This window comes from Athene noctua, chromosome 11 (genome assembly GCF_965140245.1).
Source record: "Athene noctua chromosome 11, bAthNoc1.hap1.1, whole genome shotgun sequence".
Lineage (NCBI taxonomy): Eukaryota > Metazoa > Chordata > Aves > Strigiformes > Strigidae > Athene > Athene noctua.
In genome coordinates, this window is record NC_134047.1 from 10,310,958 (window position 1) to 10,331,214 (window position 20,257).

Below are 20,257 nucleotides of genomic sequence, written 5' to 3' on the forward strand. Positions count from 1 at the left end.
GGAATATGCCTATATTGCTCACTGTGGATGTGGGCCACATCTTGTAGCCAGGCACCCATTTGAGGTGGCAGTTTGCTGCTGTCTGTGTACACATGGAAATGCTCTTTACAGTTTCAGAAGTCAGCCAGAGTTTGTCAGTACCGGGAATGGGGCACAGGCCTGTTGAAGGCTGCCAGAAGGGAATTGCAAGGCTTTGCAGCTCTACTCAAAGCAAGCATGGAGACATCCCTTCTTCTGCCTGGTCTCCAAGTTGGCTGGTTATGAGCTGTCTTTACCTTAGGACTGTGTTTGTGTATTGGGTCCGTTTGCTCAGGCACGGGACTTTGTACTGCAGCTGGATCTGCCTCCTTGCTGGCCATTTTGGTGCCCCCACACAGGCTCTCCAGGCTGTGTGCCCAAGTGCCTACCTGTGGATGTGTGCCTGGGGCGAGCAGTGCACCTCCAAACCCTTGGCCCTTGTTTGTAATGACTGGAGGATAGAGACAGGTGGAGGAGCTATTTAAGATTTTATTTGGACATCTTCTGTCCTTGCGTATTGCTTCTCTGTTGCCCCCCACAGTTCTCAGTATGCTTTGTTTCTTAAAGAATATATAACAATGCACCTGTCATCTCATGCCTCATAAAATCCTCAATTAATATACTTCAGTTTTCTTTTAAGGCCTGAAGTTGTAAATAGAAAGTAGGGGGTGTCAAACAGTAGTAGGCTTCAGCCAGCAGCAGGATAAATGTTGATGAGTTGTTTTAAGAACAAGTTTCTTTGCAAAGCTTTCATGCCATAAATCTGATGTGTGCCTGGCACAAAGAATCTATTTTGGGTCCTGTTGTTGTCCTCTTTCCTCTTCCCTTGCTTTTTTGTTTGCTCACTTGTTTGATGGTTCCTCATTTTTGGTGCTTTCTTTGACCTGATACAAGATTGCATTAGTGTCAGCTGCTGCTCTGGGAGTTTGTACTTTTGTAGGGATTTGCATTAGAACCTCAGGCTGCTTTAGAAACACCTACTGAGCAATGGAGGAGGCACTTCCCTTTTAAGGGAGCAAGTGCAGATGGGTCTGCACATTCTGGACAGACACCTTCAGAGATGGGGGTACCCTGATGTGTTGGGAACAGACATGGCTCGTCTTGTGTCTGCTTATAGCGAAAGATTTGTGTCCTTTTGCATCAGTGACTTGCAAATATGCTCCCAGGTTCTTGACAAGGCATCTGTGGTTGTACAGTGAAGCTGAGTGGTTTGTCTTAGTGAAAATTTGCAGGAAATTGGAATGAAACCCAGAAGTGTGAGATACCTACCAGTTTCTTTAACTAGGATTTGTAGCACGGACACAGTGCCATTTCCAAAACTAGAACGGTCTGCTGCCTCAAGCACTCTCCCTTACAGTGATTTTGTCTGGCACGTCCTTACTCCTGGATGCCCCTACCTTTTTTGGGGGGGGGGGTTGTTTTATCCTGTGCTGGTCTCAGTGTTCTTAGCCATGGTGGTTGCAGGAGCCTATGGACAAGTGCAGAAGAATTGTGAGTAGTTCCCTGAACCCATTTATTTTTTCATTTGGATCATAAGAGGATGGTGAACTGTTTTCCTGTTGTAATGTCGAGTCAGGCAAGAAGGAGTAGCAGAACACTACTCTGGAACAGAATTTATTTTTTTGAGCAATGAGGCACTAATAGATGAATCCCTGTTTTAGCAGTTTAAAAATACCAGGCCATTGTGGTAGCTGAGAAAACAGCAGATTTAGTGTTTTGCTTTCTGCATATGGGTATCATTTTTCCCCTGACCTATTTAAGAATAGCATTTATACATTTGTTCACCTAGTCTTCCCATCCTGCTGCTCTGAAGCCAGGGTCTACCTGGCAACTAAAACTAAGTAAGTGCATGCAGCAACTGCTCCATTTCTCCCCTCTGACTGCTCCAGATCCATAATACCCCCAAGGTAGATATGCCATTACGCACGATAAGATCACTAACGTAGCAGGTGAATATTAGATATATGAAGCTAGTCAGCTGTAAATAAAAGGCCTGGCAAAGAATAAAAGGCAAAACGTTGTCCCTGAGGAGGTAAATGGGGATGTGAATGTCTTCCTGCCCTAGTGCCCTAAAGAGATGATGCAGAATCTGGAACATATCTACCTCCTGGGTGAAGGACATGTGGCAGCCTGGGCTTTGCCTTTTCCTTACCTGGAGGCAGGAGCTGTGTCCTTCCAAACACACTTTGCTGAGTTTGTGTGTGTGATGGGGGGGTTTGGTAGCAGGGGATGGGGCTACAGCGGTGACTCCTGTAAGAAGATTCGCAAAACTCCCCCAGCTCCAAATTGGACCTGCCTCTGGCCAAGGCCAAGCCAATTAGCGACAGTGTCTGCACCTCTATGATAACATATTGTAGAAGGGGAACCTGGGAGGAGGAGGAATTGCAAGGAAGACACCTATGCAAACACAGAGGTCAGTGGAAGAATGGAGGAAGGGGTGGAGGTTTGCTGGAGCAGAGACACCCAGCACCCCCCCTGCAGCCATGGTGAGATGTCAGGGCTACCCCATCCTGCAGCCCGTGGAGGACCCCATGCTGAAGCAGGTGACTGCACCTGAAGGAGGCTGGGACTCTATGGGAAGAAGCCCCTGCTGTTGTAGTTCGGCCCTGGGAGTACTGCAACATGTACAGTTTTCAATTACTCGTGTTATATTGTTGCTTCCTCATCTCTCCCACAGTGGTGTGGTGGTTGTTGGCTTGGCCTGTGTGTGTCTAATGGGGCAGGGGCCAGTTTTTCAGCAGAGTGGGGTTGTAGTCGGCACGGTACACCCTCCCTTGTGCTGTCTTCCTGGAGAGCTGCACACCTGTCTCTCGAGGCCAAACCAGCTCTTGGCTGCCCCGTGGGGACTGTTCCAGGGGAAAGGGCCGTGGCCGTTTGGTGAACATTGTTAGTGTGGGTTGGAATGGTGCTAAGCTGATGGGGTTCAGCTGTTCGTGTTTATCATGACATGTCTTCTGTGAGTATGTTAAGTGGAGAATAAACTGTGGAAGAACAGAGGAAGCACCAACACCTGCAGAGAATATAAGAAGCATGGAAACTGGTCCTTTTTTCTTTTTTCCCCTCTCTTTCTTCTTCCAAACGTTATTTGATTCTTTTTTTTTAATGTAAACAAAATGAAAAACAAGATGCCAAGTGGTTTATTAAACGCAGTCTTAATGTACCAGCTGGAGTTCAATAGGAGTTCAGGGTGCCCCAAAAATATGTATTCAAGGACTTTTATATAGAGAATTTTTATTATGGAAGTCCAAACAAGAAGAGGCTTCCTTTGCTATTGTTTACATGGAAAGAGAGAGAACAGTAATGAGAGCAAGCTTAGACCTGCCAAACTCCGTGACTGGTGAATGCTCTGCCCAGATCTCTGGTTTTTAGCCTGGGTATTGCTGGGGATCAAAACTCTGCTTGAGAGTGGCCACATTCAGGCTCCTGTATTGGTTGGTTGTAGTGCTGTTGGCCTTTCCCTTGCTGCAACAGAGCAGACTGTGTGAAACAGGCCTCGGGTCTCTGCCTTGAGATGCTCCGTTTTAAGCTGGTGCAAATGGTGGAGTTGGTGGGTGAATGTGTGTTGCTCTGCTGAGAATGTGGACACAGACCACTGTGTGGTGCTATGCATGTAAGTTGGAGACAAACCCTGCATTTGAATGCACATGTGCTAGAGAGGCACAGGAAGTGAGGAAGAGAGGATAAAAGACAGGAGAACATGGTAAAGAGACTCCTAAGCTGTCCAAGGCCAGTGAAAGTACTGGCAGTTCAACCTGTATGTCCTGAAGCTGTGTTGACAGAAGAAAGCAATGTCTTCCTGCCAATATGAAATGATGACATTGCCCTTATGTGGTTCCAGATATATTGGTGTAAGGGAGCTTTGTATTATTTTTTGTGCAGTAAGGGGCATGCATGATGTGTAAAATAAGAGACATTCGCTTTGATGCAATACCACAGCATGATTTTTCCTGGGGTATTTCTCAGGTATAGATGAAGCATGCATGGTAGCCTGGTACCTTACTAGGCTAGTGTAAATTCACCCTTAACACATTTTCACCAGAGAAGATGAGAGAAGGGGTGAAATTCTTGTGTTGAGTTGCAACAGTTGTGATCTTTGAACACGATCGTGTGCTCCCTACCATATAGATGTGGGTATTGTTCAAACCCTGTCAGATTAATGTTTCAGGTGTCCCTGTCCTGTTGCACCTGTAACTGTTGCTGTAAGGAGCAAGCCCAATATCCTGGTTTCAGCTGGGATAGACTTAATTTTCTTCCTAATAGCTGGTATAGTGCTGTGTTTTAGATTTAGGATGAGAATAATGCTGATACCACACTGATGTAGTTGTTGCAGAGCAGTCCTTACGCTAAATCAGGGACTTCTCAGCTTCTCATACTGCCCTGCCAGCAAAAAGGCTGGGGGTGCACAGAACGCTGTGAGGGGACACAGCCGGGACAGCTGACCCCAACTGGCCAAAGGGACATCCCAGATCATATGGCATCATGCTGAACAATAAAACTGGTGGGAGTTGGTGGGGGGGTAGTGGCCTGCTGCTTGGAGACTGACTGGGCATTGGTCAGCATATAGTGAGCAATTGCATTGTGCATCACTTGTTTTGTATATTCTATTATCATTATTATTATTTTCCCTTCCTTTTCTGTCCTATTCAAGGGTCTTTTTCTCAACCCATGAGTTTTGCCTTTTTTCTGATTATCTCCCCTATCCCACTGGGCAGAGAGTGAGCAAGTGGCTGTGTGGTGTTTAATTGCCTGCTGAGTTAAGCCACACCACCCAGGTTTGGGTTCTTTGGGTTGCTTTGGGGCCTTGCCTTTCTCCAGATGAACTAGTACAATTACAGCCCTTTGGTTAAGCCACTGCAGCAATATAAGTCTTCCCAGCATGAATGTTCTTTTGTACCAGAAAAAGATGGTGTCTGAAAAGCATCGATTCTTTTACGCTGTACTCAGGTTGACTGGCCAACTGAGCCAACAAGTGTTCAGCTTGAACCAGTTACAGAGCCTTACGATGGTTGAAGGATTACTGTCTGTCACCTGAGTTGGGGTCAGTGACTGGAATGTTTTAATTGTCACTTAGAGAGCATTTAAATCACTTTCAGGATGTGAGAAGGAAAGGGCATGGGCATGCTTTGTTGCCACACTCAGAGGACTCATTAAGTCAGAGCAAGTAGATTGCTTGCAACTGTCTCTCCATACGTAGCTTGCAAAGGAGCTGGCTTCTCATATTTGATCTGACACTGCTTCAGGATTGACTTCAAGTTGCTAATTCAAATTAAAACTCAAAATAATTTGTTTTAGCTATTTTAATCCAAATTAAGGTAGTGAAATTTTTATTGCTGCAGGTGCAATACTGATGTCTCCAATAAGTATCTTTTCTGTTTACATTTGATGACTCCTGGAGAGCAAAAGTGAACCTTAGGCTTAAGCCCATATGGAGAATTATTTCAGTCTATCTATAATGGTTTAAACCCACACTTTCACACAACCACTTCTATGTGTAGACAAGGACAAGACATGCAGTCCTGTGGAATGTGGGATATTTGATAGGCACAGCTAATTTTGAGACATGCTTTTCTGCTTTGTGGAGCCCTTCAGCTGTGTAAATAAAAAATGGAAGGGGGAATTGTAAGATTTTGGGGTTTTCCTCTTGCATATGAATGGCTTTTCTATGTAATTTTTCATTATTTCAAATCAATCCAGAGAAGTGTTTCCCATTACATTAAGAAAAAAAAAAAGGGGGGGGGGGAGGGGGGAATGCTGTGGACCCATGGAGATAGTTCAGGGAGCTTCCACCTCATTTTGATATTCTTTTTCCTCTTTTAGCTTCTTCTGGAGCATCCATTGCTCAGGCAGTCTAAGTGTGTCTCCAGATTCAGTGGCTTAGAGCACAACCTTTCTGTTTCAAACCGTGATTCAAAAAACATGACAGAAATACCCATGTAAGTGTCTGGGATTGGGTACAAGTGGGTGGGGGTGCTGGTGGCCCTTCCCAAGGCAGTGTGGAAGCTCTCCACTTGCTCTCTCTGGGTGACAGAAGTGTCCTAGTGACCCAGCTGGCTTTTCTGCATCATTAGTGAACATCTGTGTCCATACCTTTGTCATATGAAGTTAAGTCACTTTTCCTCTCAAAAGTAGTTACTTAGAAGTGTGTTTCTTAATGATTTTAAATCCATATACCATCAATATTTTTAAAATAATAATGACCAAGAGACTGCCTGGCATAGGGTTACCACAGGGGCTTTCCTGGCAGCCAAGCTTTGCATCTGCACTTACTGCCCATACTCCCCCTTTCCACATTTCATTTGCTTGTTTCTGTTATGGACTGCATGCATTAGGTGGTTTTGCAACCACGTTGCAGGCCACCTTCTGATACTGTGATGCTGTGAGGGGCTCACTTAATGTAACTCCTAGAAATATACTTCCTTTCTTTGCTGTGCTGTTAGGAGCTTTGATTACTGAATGCCTGTACAAAGTTTCATGGGAGAGCTGTTTCGCTGCCCCGCACCCTCTGTATACACGTTTCTTCCTGTCCCAGGTCATGTAACCATCCCAAGCACAAGTAGTTTAGGAGATGGACAGGATCCCAGTATGAGCACAGTTTGAACAGATTGCTTTTGTTTTGTGTGATTAAAAAACACCCACAAAGAAAATATGTTGGGCTAGGAGTGTGCTGTAGGGGCTCAGCGCTCTCCCAGTGGGGTGGAAAGGGACTCTCTCCAGTTTTTCTTTCATGGTGTCTTGCAGCTATGCTGAAGCCTCAGCATCCTTGTTCATGTTATCTTATACATTAAGTGCTGGTTAAGCACAGCCCTTAAATATACACCTAACCTTAAACATCACTGGCTTTCGTGATGGAAAAATAATCCCGTGTTTTGCTTTGTGGGACCACGGCCTGAAGAGCCATCCATGCCTTTGTACAGAGAGGAAGTGAGAAGGGCTCTGTTAAAACTAGGCAAGTCCCAGTACTTGTTGCACTTGGAAAAGTGAACCTGTGTGAGGAGCCATGAAGCTTTTGTAGTGGGAGCAGGTACTGGGTTTTGTGAGTCTGCAGAGCAGCAGTGGGTTTCCACATTTTGGGAAGAGGCACTTAAACTGAGTGGGCTGAAGGGTGTTGTGAGATGAAAGTCAGATGCATTTTGTAAAGTGTTGCCTGTGTTGTACTGGCAGTTTGCAGAGGAAGAGTTGAGGAAAGAAATGTAGTTAGATAGGCAGACTTAGTGTTTGAAGATAAGACATCCTTGAAGGCCATTTACTGATAAATGCTGTCAAATGTAAATTAAGAAAGGGGGAGAAAAATATGTTTGCAGGTTACTTTCATCAGTTGTGACAAGCTCCACTGCTTCAGTCCATTCCCAGCTCTAGCAGTTAAACTGGATGACTCTTGAGGTCCAGACAAAGGATATAATAATTCACATTTGAATAAATATGTAGTCTAAACCATTAAATTCACAGCTACTGTATTCACATCCCCTCTGTATTCATTTTTGACACTATTGCTGCAAGTGCACTCTCAAGTGAATTTAAAACCAGTATTAGTAAATCACTTAGTAAAACTTAACGCTGCAATTCCTAACAGAAGCTTGTTTATCCCATCTCAGAAAGCAAGCAGTTGCAAGTCCTTGTGACCTGGATAGTTTTGCTTGGATACAACCTGAATTCAAAATATCCCCTCCACACAGGGAGCTGCCTATGAACAGCTAGTTCAGAGGCCAGAAGTTGCTTGTAGCAAGTTTCAGAAGATGACTTCTGAATAAATGAATATATTGGAGGAAATAGTAAGTTGCTTACAGGGTGTTTGCAAACAGAGACTACATGCATCAAAGAAATTACTCAGTTTGAATAATTTGTTCAGCTCAGAGCATGTTTACCTGCCTGTGAGGGGAATGGGGAGGTTTAACTGGCAAATGCTTGTATTGTGCTTTGAGACAGTTGTATGAAAGGCAGTATGAAAGTGAAGCATTATTATTATTATGGTATCTAGGGTTATAAGTCCTTCTGTAGTTTGTGTGAACACTGACTTTTTTTCAGGATTGTATAAAGATGGGACACAATGGTTGTTTTGCAACACGTGCATGTGGGAGAGGTCCCAGAAAGATGTCCTTACGCACAAAGGCACTGAGGCACCCTGGCTGCTGGCCCCACAGACCCACCTCCCGGCCTGCAGGCACCCAGGGGTAGAAGCAGCTGAGCACAGACTGCCCTTGGGTGCATTATGGACCCTTTGTGCCCAGGCAGAGTTGCTTTAGCTGATGCTTAACATGACCTTTTTTTAATCAAAAGTATTGTAATTGAACTTAACCAAGTTTTGCAAAGAAGACAGTAAACGTCTTTCACGTAAATAGTAAAACCATGACTGCATCCATTCTATACAAGTAACTGGCTGCTTTTTTCAAACGAACTTTAAGAAAACTGCAAGTAAACATGCAGATGTAGAAAAGCAGATACAGTTTTTCTGCAACTGGGCTGGGAAGTACTGTATAAATACCTTCAGATAGTACTTAACAGAGTGTCTCGGTACTCTATCTAGAGAGAATCCTTCTCAGTTACATCACCATTGATTTCTGGGAAATGGATGAGCGTCCCTTGGAGCAGAATTTGGCCCATATAACAAACTAATAAAATACCTTTTGCAGGAAGTATATTTATAAACAAAGAGCAAGCATTGCATCTTCAGGTTACGTTTGCAAAGCTGCTGCCTGAAAATTGGCAAGGCTCCTTCCAGTCAAGGGATCTTAGAAACAGTTTTGCTGCATCGCAAGCTGCAATAGTATCTCTGAGGCTTTGAAAATGAACACCAGTGTCTCTGCAAACAGGATACTCTTTGTGAGTTTTAATTGGAACCAGTCATGTCCGAATGGTGCAGACTTTGAAATAATGTGACTAACCTAAGAAAGCTATTCAAGATCTATCTACAAACAGTATTCCCCAGATACACAGGGGTGAAGAACTTACTGGGATAAAGGCCCAGCATGAGATTCTGCTCTTAACTTGAACTGAACTGAACCAATTTTTGTGTGTGTGTTGTTTTGAGGATATTTGGGTGCTTCAAATACCTTCCTTTCTCTCCCTAGCTTGGCAAGAACTAGATGCAAAAATATAAGACAGACTTTTGCCAAGGGGGAATTGAGTCATGTAGAAGCTGAATGTCATATATTTAAAGTCAATGTTTGTCTTCACACTTAACTGGTGATTGAAAGGGGTGGGGGGGATGTTGGTTCATCTTCCGTAACCCTGTAATAGTTGTGCAGAAGCAACTGACCTGGCTGAGAATTTGGTTTCAGCTTTTGCCACTTGGCTGTGAAGCCCTAGCTAAACGCACTCAAACACACTGTTGTATTTTGGTACAACAGTCCATGTCTTTAAATGCTTCCTTAAAGCAAATGGCCACTGAGAGGGATTTTCTCTGGAAGTGGGTAATTGGGGATCTGTCCTCTTTGTCACACACATGCAATTATCTGAAAAGGGTTACCAGCACTACCTTGGTTGCACTAATGGAGTCTTTGAGTTGACTAAGATGATGAAAATCCTGTTGATTGTGCACTCTACCCTGTTCATGAGCACAGGCTGGCCTCTTCCAAAAGCTGTCCCTGCTGACAACCTGTGTGGCTCTTACAGCTCTGGTGTGGTATGGTGAAGTGCTCTGGTTAGCTGTGTTGTAGCAGCGCTCAGAAGCGAGGAACAGGTCTGTGTGCAGGGCTTACCAGGATCTCATCTCTGCTGCAGAGTTATTCTGCAATCTCAGTTCTGCTTTTAAAAAATTTACTCTCTAGCACTCAGGGCTGCAGGAAGAGTCTAAAAAATGGGGTAGGAGTGTAAACCAATGCCACACTGTCTCCCTGAGCTTGTGAGAGCTGTGGAATATTAGCTGAGAGATCCTGGAACTGCTCCCTACCCTTCAGTCAGAGTCCTGTGGATTTTTCGATCCTTTGGGCTTGGAGTATGTTACTTCAGCACTGTTCTTCTAGAATTTGCAATTCTGATACAGGTGAGAATTGAAGGTCTTTTAGTCTTGTTGAGGGATTTGTTTTCAATAGCTTCTTTGGGAGAAGGTCTTCAGTGGATTATGTCCTGCTTGAATTACTGCATAGAAATTTAGCATGAAGAGAGATGCTTGGGAATTCATCTTGCACCTAAGAAACAGAAGTTTTGTAACCATTTCTCTTCAGGGAAGAATACAATCATCAACATGCCTTGCATGTCAAGTTGAAACAGTGTTACAGGGAGCAAGGTTGCCTGGGTCCCTGCCAGGAGGCGTAGGAAAAACTCATGAAACCAATGTGTGTTCTGATTGGAGAGATTTGTACCTGTATGAACAAGAGCTGTATGAAGGGGATGAGGTAGTAGAGTTTATTTCTGGGAGACAGGATTTGGTGCTGCTGCAACACTTCAGGATTCTTAGTGAGGCAGTAGTTATCATTTCTGGGTATGGAAAAAAGGGTACAAAACCCATTTTATAATCCAGAGGCTGAATGAACTGCTTTGCTAGAAGTTTCCTAGGAGTGCTTCATTGCATGCTTGCTGTTTTGTCAGGTGATGAGAGCAGTGAATGCATTTTGTTCTGAAAGATAATCTCCAAAGAATGAAATTCTCAGTGAACCTCACGTTTGTAAGAAATTAAGGTTTAGCTTTTAGAATAGAGTATTTCAGTTGGAGGGGGCCTACGGCAATCATCTAGTCCAACTGCCTGACCACTTCAGGACGGACCAAAAGTTAAAGCATGCTTTTAAGGGCATTGTCCAAATGCCTCTTAAGCAGTGACAGGCTTGGGGCATTGACCACCTCTCTAGGAAGCCAGTTCCAGTGTTTGACCACCCTCTCAGTAAAGAAACACTTCCTAATATCCAGTCTTTTGACCTTCCAATCTTATCAATATCCTTTTATTTAAAAAAAAACAAACCCACCAAACAACAAAACCCTAAAAAAAACCCCAACCCACCACACCAGAATTTGACTGTTTGGCTGAATATGTGGGTATGGCATAATCATTTCCAATAGACAGAAGGTGGTTTTGAATGGGGTCGTCCTATGCAGAACAACACTAGCAAGAGCAAGGACTTGTTATTATGACAGGAAAGCTTGGCCCCAGGGTAGAGTTTAACTTGGGCTGTCATGCTGTTGACACTTCTCTGCAGTGTAAGCCTGAGAAGTTTTTGAACTGAATAAGTCTTGTTGACCCTCCATTCTTCACAGGTTTTCTCTAAGTTAAGGTTGGAGTACAAAACACTTAAAATCTGAAGTCTTACGTGATAATGAATGTTCTTTTGTTGTGATGCAGCAGTACATGGAAATTCTGTAAATAAGAAAGAATGGAAGAGCAGATGGGCTCTGATCAGGAAAACCATAAATTGTAAGTCTCTTGGTGTGTGTTGCCTTGTGGTTTGCTTTAGTTTTCATTTAGACCAGCTTTAGAAAGTTAATATCAACCGTTAAACCTTTTAGGCTATCTTCCCCCCTCTCTTTTTTTTTTTCCTTTTTCCCTGGTTTAGAAGTGAATAAAAGAGCTTTGTACAGTTCTTGAAACTGAGCCTGAAACAGCTCTGAACAAAATATAGTGTTCCTTTCAAAATCTTGGAAATAATTACATCATAGGCATATTGGGCCAGAAACCGTTAATAGTATTCTTTGTGGAATGAAATCCCATGAGAGGACCTATTTCAGCAAACTGGCATTGTTTACAAATAGATACAGTGACGGATACAGTTGTCCCATTCTGAGGGACAGATGAAACTTTGTGTCCCATTATGGACTTCACAGAACAACCGTCTTGCTTTTGATAACAAGCTGAAAACGTGCCTTGGTGCTTCTGTGGTCAGCCTAATGCCAGTGATCCCAGGCAGTGAAGGCTGTCTTTGGCACTGGAAAAGTATTTGTAGGTGTGTTAAAGAGAAAATAAAAGCTTCTGTTGCCATAAGCTCCTAGTCTGTGAAAATTGCTGGAGGAAGAGGGAGCCATGTCCAGATGTCTCTGTTAGGCTTCATATGCTGGGAACTCCCTCACTCTTCCCTGTGCAGAAATGCCTGGGCATCATGCACCTTCCCTTCACCAGGATAACATGCACAACACGTGTAGTCCTACCTATATAACCTTGCAGTAATTTTCATCACTGGCTTTTTTTTTTCCACCTCATTATTATAAATGCTTCTGCATTTTGGGATGGAAATCACAAAGATTAGTACCGTTAAACTGTTTGTCCTAAATCTACAAAAGCATTTAATTCTCTAGGTAAATAGGCTACTCTCTACTTGAAAGTTAGATCAGCACAAGCCCTAGCCTGAGCAGGGTTATAATTATTCCTTGGTGATATAAAGCACATTACTGCCTACATATGTGCTTCCCTAGGAGGGCGGGCCATGTTTCTCCATCGCCAGAGCTGGTCTGCCAGTAGATCTCAGCCTGGGCAGCTGGGCTGGGTGGGCAGAGCCATCTTGTGGGGAGCAGGCACATGTCGGGGACTGCAGCTTTCTGTGAAGGATCATTTCTGTGCTTTCCCAGGTGGTGTGTTCCAAAGGACAAAAACATCTTTCTGTCTGACAGCTGCCTCCAGTACGTGACTTCATTAGTTAAGAGTGCGTGATCTTTCCCATACTTCTAGGCCTGAAGGCAAGACTATAGGGACTGACACCTGGTCAGTGGCTGCCTGTAGTTCACTATTACTTGTGCAGGTGGAAGTGAGCAACTCCATGGTGTAGGGAAGTTCTAGCAGTTCACATGGGGCTTGAACCTGTGCGTAGGCATTCTTTTGCCTGGTGAACACCATATTGATCTACTAGCGGAGCAATTGTTTGAGCTCTCCCTAATTTGCTGCAGGCAAAACATGCCAGAATAGCTCAGATCACTAATTTAACACAAATCAGTGGATGAAGTCAGCTGGGCAGAGTGCTTATACAAACTGCTTCCCTGATGGAGGTGAGAAACTGGGGTCAGTAAGGTCTTCGAATACATGTTTATGAATCAAGATCTCCAGCATCTGTGCTTCATGCTGTATGTACTAAGGAGGGGGCTGGGACCAGCTGTTAGTAGGGTTTTCAACTGTTTGACCCCAGGATGGGTCCCTGGGATCCCGTGGGGATCTAGATGTTCAGGAACCCCACTTTGTGGACCCAGGGACCAGTGCAAGGCAGAAGTGTGATGGTATATTTCATTTATTGTTCTTGTCACTGGAGAGATGCTTTGAATCTTAGATCTTGTATTTTGGGATCTCATTTAGATTAAATTAAAAATGTAAATCAAGTAATAAGAAAAGTGATCATTATATTTGTGGTAATTTGAAAATGGTAATAAAGGCTAAAATGCCCACGTCATCAAAAACAGTCTAGAGTGAACATCTCTAAATGTTTCAGTTGGTCATTTAGTTTTTATGTGGAAGGCGTCAGTTAAGGCAATGTGGATTTGATTATTCCCTATTAATATATCAACTGGAAATCCTGGCAAAATTCTAGCTGTATGAAAATAAATGCAATTGTTGAAAACGTTAACCTTGGTTCTTAAAAAATCTTAAAACAACCCTGAAAACCCTCAACCATGGCAGCTTTACCTGACCAAAGTGAGAGCATGAATTCTGTTACCAGTTGAACTTCAGGACCTCTTTGTGAAAGTGACAGTCACCATGTTTGGCTGATACTTCTGAAAAGAACCTACAACTTCCACAGCTGAAAAACATAAGTTATTTAATTTTAAATTTAAGAGAATAGCTGATGACTGCAATAACTTGTGTTATCTGTGAATCAGCACAAGGAGAGATCCATAACACATGCACAGTGGTCTGTACTTGCCTACCATAAAAGGAGCCACATTGATTTTAGAGGGGTTGGAAGGCAAGGTGTCTGTAGAATTGTAACCTTTAAAAATATGTAGTATAGCCCACATCACATCTGATCCATCTGAAATCATACTCTATTTTCAGGTCTTAAAACACTTCATTTTACCAAGTGTTCCTTGTTTGTTAAACCAGCTACTTAATCCAGACTTGAATTTTAATATTTAAGATACACTAGAAAGAATAGGAATTTGAAAAGTCTTACCTGTCCTGTGTTTTCCCAACTTAAGAAAGTTTTGTAACAATTTCAGGGTACTGAAGGACTTGAAGGATGACTTGAATGGTTTTCAGGATATGACCATTTTCCCGCTTAGGTTTTGATTGTCTTTAAAGCAAAGTTATTGCTTATTTTTATGTGCAAGAAAGTTTTTAATTGGTACTTCTAAATGAATTTCGTTTGGGAAGATCATTTCTTTTGAAGTCCCACGCTCCCAGGACTAAATCCTCTCCAAACACAGAGCAGGGAGGGAAAAGAGATCTTAATACTTGCTATCCATATCCTCCCAACATGCACCTTGTTTCTTACATCATAGAAATGGTTCACTATGATACAAGTATTTTCAGTAAATCATTTAAATTTTGCTTTGTAAGTCTGGTTTTAGAGGAAAATTTGGATTGTAAACAACTACAGGAAAAAATCTGTAAATAATTTTAACAGCCTTTAACTGGGATTTAAAAAGCTTTATTTTAATGGTAACACAGTGATTTTTAGGAGTTGGCTGCTGCATTTATTTATAGCAACCGCAGTAACCTTATTCAGAGCAAACTTCTAATAGAAAGACTTCCTTATTCCACCAGAAAACTTTTCTTGCCATTTTTCCTCCCCTGGACATCAGCCTTGGCATCCTTACTTGACAGGCATGCTTTCTGTTCTGCTTTTGCAGGAGGCTGTGAGGGCTGCTGAAGATGTCCGATAGCCTGGATATTGAAGAGAAACCTCCAGCCCCACCGTTGAGAATGAACAGCAACAATCGCGATTCTTCAGCACTAAATCACAGTTCGAAACCACTCCCCATGGCCCCTGAGGAGAAGAACAAGAAAGCCAGGCTTCGCTCCATCTTCCCAGGAGGAGGGGATAAAAGTAAAGTATCAGCAGTGCAAATGGGTGGCTACATTTCTGTTTGCTTTCTTTTGATTGTTGATTGCCGTCTTTGCTTTCTGCCACTGCTTTCTTTCTGTTTCAGTTGGTCCTTCCAAAGCCTTCTGTTTCAATTACTCTAGTAACATGTTTCAAAAGAGGAGGAGGTGTTCAGTCAGTTACTTTCTTGTCTTTGAAAAGCCAGTAAAACGTGCACACGTTGTGCGACTTGTCTTTTAAAAATAACTTTATAGTTAAGCTGGAGGATCCTTTCCTCTGGATTTTGATTTGCATTTGCAGTAGAAACAGAGATGAGGTTATGTACTTTTGAAAATATATTTGCAGAAGTGAGACAGCAATATGCCTGACACTTTTGGGTTTTTTTTAATGCACTTACATTCCAGAAACAGGAGCATTTTGCATTGAGAGAGGATGCAGAATGGCTTGGTTTAAAACCTGCTAGGTGTGGTTACAGCAAGAGAGTCTTTTAAAAATGCAGGAAACAACATTTCAGATGCATTCTTTGAAATGCATTTGGAGAAAGAAGTGTGTTTTGAGTTAGTTTATGTAAAGAATTAAGGGAAGAGATCTCTTTTTGTAATGCCATGGGAACTGATGGGCTGCACCCATAAGTGCTGAGGGAGATGGCTGATGTCGCTGCAAGGCCATTCTTTATTATCTTTGAAAGGTTATTGTGACTGGGGGATGTTTCTGATGACTGCAGAAAAGCAAATGTCACTTCTGTCTTTAAGAAGGAGGATTTGGGGAACTACATATGGGCCAGTCAGCCTCACCTTGATCCCTGGAAAGCTAGTGGAGCAAATCCTCCTGGAAAGCATTTCCACACAAATGAAGGTTAAGAATGTGATCAGGAATAGTCAGCAGGCATTTATGAAGGGGAATTCATGCTGAACCATAATGACAGCCTTCTACTGTGAGATGACAGGCTTGGTGGTGAAGGGAAAGCACTTCTACTTTAGTAAGGTGTTCAACGCAGCCTCCCATAGTATCCTTGCCGACAAGCTAATGTAGTACAGTCTAGATAAGTGGACAGTAAGGTGGACTGAAAACTGGCTGAAATGTTGGGCTCGAAGGGTTGTGATCAGCTGCACAAAATCCAGCTGGATTTTGAGAGGGACTCCAGCTTTGATGTCCTCATCCTTTCTCCAAGGAGAGCTCAGAACTGTGGGACTGCAGTCATTCCTTGGAGCTCCAGCTCACCTTCGCAGCTTGACTGCCCTGTCCCCAGTCTCTTCTACAGGTCATGTGGAGCAGTTGGAGGTAGTCTGGTGTTCAGAACTCCTCACAGGCAGTAGAAAGCACAATTTCAGCCCCATTCCTCCTCTCAGTCAGGGGCAGTCCTGATGACTTCTCTCATTTGAAGGTTGTGACTGTATGGGCCCATCCCTCAGGCAGACCTGGCCAGTTCACTCTGCAGAGTGCTTCCCAAAATGTCCCCTTCTGGAAAAAAAAATTATTTCTCAAATGATTCTTTTTAAAGACCAAAATTAAAATATCTCACAGCTTCTTTAATTCTTGGATGGACTTGGGTCACTACTTCTGACTGCCAGCAGGATGGTATTATCCCTCTCAGAAGGAATATTTCTGAAGTAGGACGTGCTGTGTGAAATGCATGCAGAAGCGGGGAGATCCAGAAACAACCCCTCCTAGAAATGATCAGTGACATTAAAAATAGATGTAATTAACTGCCAGTCAGAGCAGTCTTAGGAAATAAGCAAGTATCATGATTTTAAATGTGACTGTGAGGGAAAGCAACCTACGATTTATAGCTTAATTTTGTTGGGTGAAATAATAAATGAGGGAATTTAGCTTGGCTGGCCAAGCCCCTTGAGGTGGTTTTATCTCAGGGTCGGTTTGTGGGTCAGGGTATCAGCTGGCCTGTGCATGCTTCACAGACTCAGTGACATATTTTTGAGAGTCCTGCTTATAAAACAGAAGGTGATTGAAATGGCTGCTCTCATCTAGTGCAGTGCTTTGCACCATCATAACTTTATATTTAATAGTCCACCAGTGGTACTAGTAAACAGAACATGAAGAAACACCATGGCAGGGTGTTTCTGTCTGAACCTGCAGTTGTCTTTCATTTGCTTACCAGTCAGGAGGGATGTGAGGGTGGATACGCTGCAGTGCATTCTCTCCAAGGCAATGGTGTATGCCAGGACTGCTGTGCTTGAGGACCAGGCATCTTTCACTCCCAGTCACTCCCCTGTTGGAGCATAGAGTTTTCAGTCAGGGTTTGAGCACTTCTCTGTTTAAAATCTTGTTTTGGCAAGCCACTGATGGCTCTGTGGGGCCCCTCTGTGTGTCTACAATTGAAACAAGCCACTTGGGTGTTAGTGTGCTGCTCCTTCCCATAGCACCTGACCTCCTAATGTTCCTTGCTGTAGCTCCTCTCATCCCTGTCTCTGGGGTAAGGTACCCCATTTCCTGGGGGCAGGATGCCAAGGCACACAACTAAAATACCTTTCCAGTGTCACGTGGGTAATCTGTGTGAAACAAGGAGCTGAACCTGCTCCCCCCATAGCCCATGCTGAAGCTGTGAAATTGGCCTTCCTTCCTCGGAGGTAATGATGGTGATGGGAGCCACAGTGGAGTTCTAGCATTAGTGTTTCCTTTCAGCAGAGTGCTGTTACCTCAGGAGAATTGAGAGCAGAAAGAAATTACTTATGTGCTTCTGGTTGTTCGATACAGCCTTGTTCTTCTTTCATTAAACCACCTGTAATTGCTGTGCTATGAAGTAAATTAATACTGTGTGTGAACTGGTGGCTCCATGAAGGCACTGTAGAGCATTCAGCCTAAAGAAATGAGAGGGCATCAGGCCCACCACAGCTCAGATGCCCCTTTCAGCGAAAGAGGTACATCCATGTTAAGATTACTGAGTGAATGATACCACTTCCATCTAAGCTGCTTTAGACTTAGTTGCAGATGGGAACAGAGTTTGACCTTTAGTCACCTGATCTGACCGCCTCCTGTACAGAAAAACAAGAAAAGAGGGAAGAAGAAAAACCCAGTGGGGTTAAGATTAATGTAGAAGGAAGAAAAGGTTAAGGCTGCTGGGGTAAGACAGGAGGAGCAGAGTGGGAAGGAGGATGGGAGGACAGCGTGAATGAAAGTGGAAGGGAGAGGGGATAAAGGAAAGAACAGAATGAGAGGAAGAGGCAAGCAAACAGGAGGGCATAAGCGTGAGGTCAAACCCTTTCTCCCTCTCTGGAGAAAAGCTACCACTTATCTGAGTCACATTTTTCTCCCAAACAACTGCTTTTTTAACATTATGATGATGATGATGCAGATCGTGGCAGACAGCATACACTTCCTTGTTCTCTTTCAATCTGTAATAGTTGCTGAGTTGGTGTGGGTGACTCTTATGTCTAACTGCTGTGCAGCAGGAGTGTATTGTAAGGGGCGTTTATAAGAAAATCAAATGGGACTTTCCAGTATAAAACCCTTGAATCCAGTCAGTCATTGCTTCAAAGAAGTCATGTCTTTTCCTGTTACTTTTCCAGTTTATGTAAAATAGAAGTGATTTGACTTGCAGGGTGCAGACAGAAGCATCAAAGTTTTTAGGCTGGGGAGGGGTGAGGGTTTTGCAAGGAGCTGTTTTAATTCTCTATTTAATTTATAGTTTATCAGTGTTTGGACCATAGGTGTTACATCCACAGCCTGGTAGCCAGAGGTCCATGAAACAGATGAGGCAAACCTTGGGGCATGAGCTGGAACACTTGTCCCCTGGCAGGAGAAGCCTAGAATGGACAAGTGCTGCTTTTGACGGAATGTTTTCTGTAATGCCTTATTTCACTTCTAGATTTGACTGTTGCTTTAAACTGAATTTGATGATCCTTTAAATCTAATTTTCACTGCATTTGCTTGCAAATGATGAGGTAGGAAAAGCCAGTTTTCTTATCTACAGTAGAAAGTTATGAACGCTGAACAGAGATGACATCTTGTAACTGGCAATATCTATCCTGAAAATTAAACATCATCATCTTAGAGATAAAAGAAAGGGAAAAGCCTTGCATCTGTATTTGATATATTGCTGCCATCTTTACTGAATGCTAAATGAAAATAATTCATCAATTAACATTGCATAGTGGTATGCAGTACAGACAAAAGGTGGGAGGTAATTATTTAATGAGGATAAATGCAACAATGCAGAAAAAGGATTAGAAACATCCAAAATACTATAAACTATATTATGAAGAGTGAAGCATCTTCCAACTAAAGGAGGCTGTAAGGTAGAATAAGAAAGATGTGCAAAGAGAGACCTCTGAGCAAAGACAGATCCCGGCTAGAAGGGGTGCTGGTACACAGTGAGCTTAACCTTTGGATGAGACCCCTAGGTAAACCCATGAAGCTGGCCAATGTAATACTAAAACACTGAAGGAAAATGTTAATTAAAAATACATGAGCACAGTAGTGCTTTATGTTAGAAGGCTGATGTACCAGAAAACAGAGTAGCAAAGCTCCATCCTCGTCAATATTGGTAGAAGGTGACACTTGCTCTTGAAATAAGACACACACAAAATTGTCTTGGTCCAGCTGTTCTTAATGTGTATAACATGACTGTCACTGGTGCCGCACTGAGGGAATATGGAAGGCAAAGAGGACTTGAAAAACTGCTTCATTCTCTCCTGCTGATGTGTAACTACGGCATGTGATTCATTTTTATATTATCATTAATAAATGGCCTTTAAAGACTCTGATACAGAATCCTGTTGTGATAGGCACAGTATAAACCTTTCGTATATCTCTGGGTTTCTCACAACTGTTAGCATGAAGTCCTGTCACATCAGCCAGGCCTGCTCAGGGTCACGATGAGGATATGTAAACAAAGCACACATTGAACTGGTAAGAAGGGCAGTAGAGAAGAGGTGGGATTCTGGGGTGCAGACTGCTTTCTTTAAGGACGTGAGGTGATGTGACTTTTTTTAATTCCACATGAGCGCTTTATGCATGTCTTATTTCCTGAGTTTGTGTTAATAAGTCTCACATACTGCAAGTGGGCACTGTAGTATTTGTTCTGTTCCAAACAGAGCATGTTAATTTTTCCACTGAAATGACAAATGTATTTGGTAGAATGGCAGTTCCCCTCAGCTGTTACAGATACACCACTGGCACTAGAGAAGATTTTACAGATAGCTCTGTACTGTATTACTCAACCATGTGGTAGTTAGTCTTGGAGCATGCTGGTTCTCCAGGGAAGCCAAATATTTCAGGTACCTGCCAGCAGGATAGATGTTGCAATGTGAGTTTATGCTATGTTTATCTGGGTGTTTGGGAGTTGTCTAGAACTGGCATTATTGTCACCATTTTTCAGAGAAATCTCTGTTGAA

General features: G+C 43.0%; 1 protein-coding gene across 6 annotated transcripts in view; it reads left to right on the forward strand.

Moving 5' to 3' along the window:
* Window positions 1-20,257, forward strand: part of PAK3 (p21 (RAC1) activated kinase 3) — a 275,108-nt gene that overhangs the window by 212,708 nt on the left and 42,143 nt on the right. For 5 of the 6 annotated variants that reach the window (XM_074915573.1, XM_074915572.1, XM_074915574.1 and 2 more), the window contains one exon: window positions 14,713-14,909. In XM_074915573.1, coding sequence (XP_074771674.1) covers window positions 14,735-14,909 — 175 coding nt within the window. In that variant the 5' untranslated portion in view covers window positions 14,713-14,734. Of the gene's footprint in view, window positions 1-5,931; window positions 5,952-14,712; window positions 14,910-20,257 lie in introns of those variants that run through there. The other variant, XM_074915576.1, reaches the window with a different exon arrangement.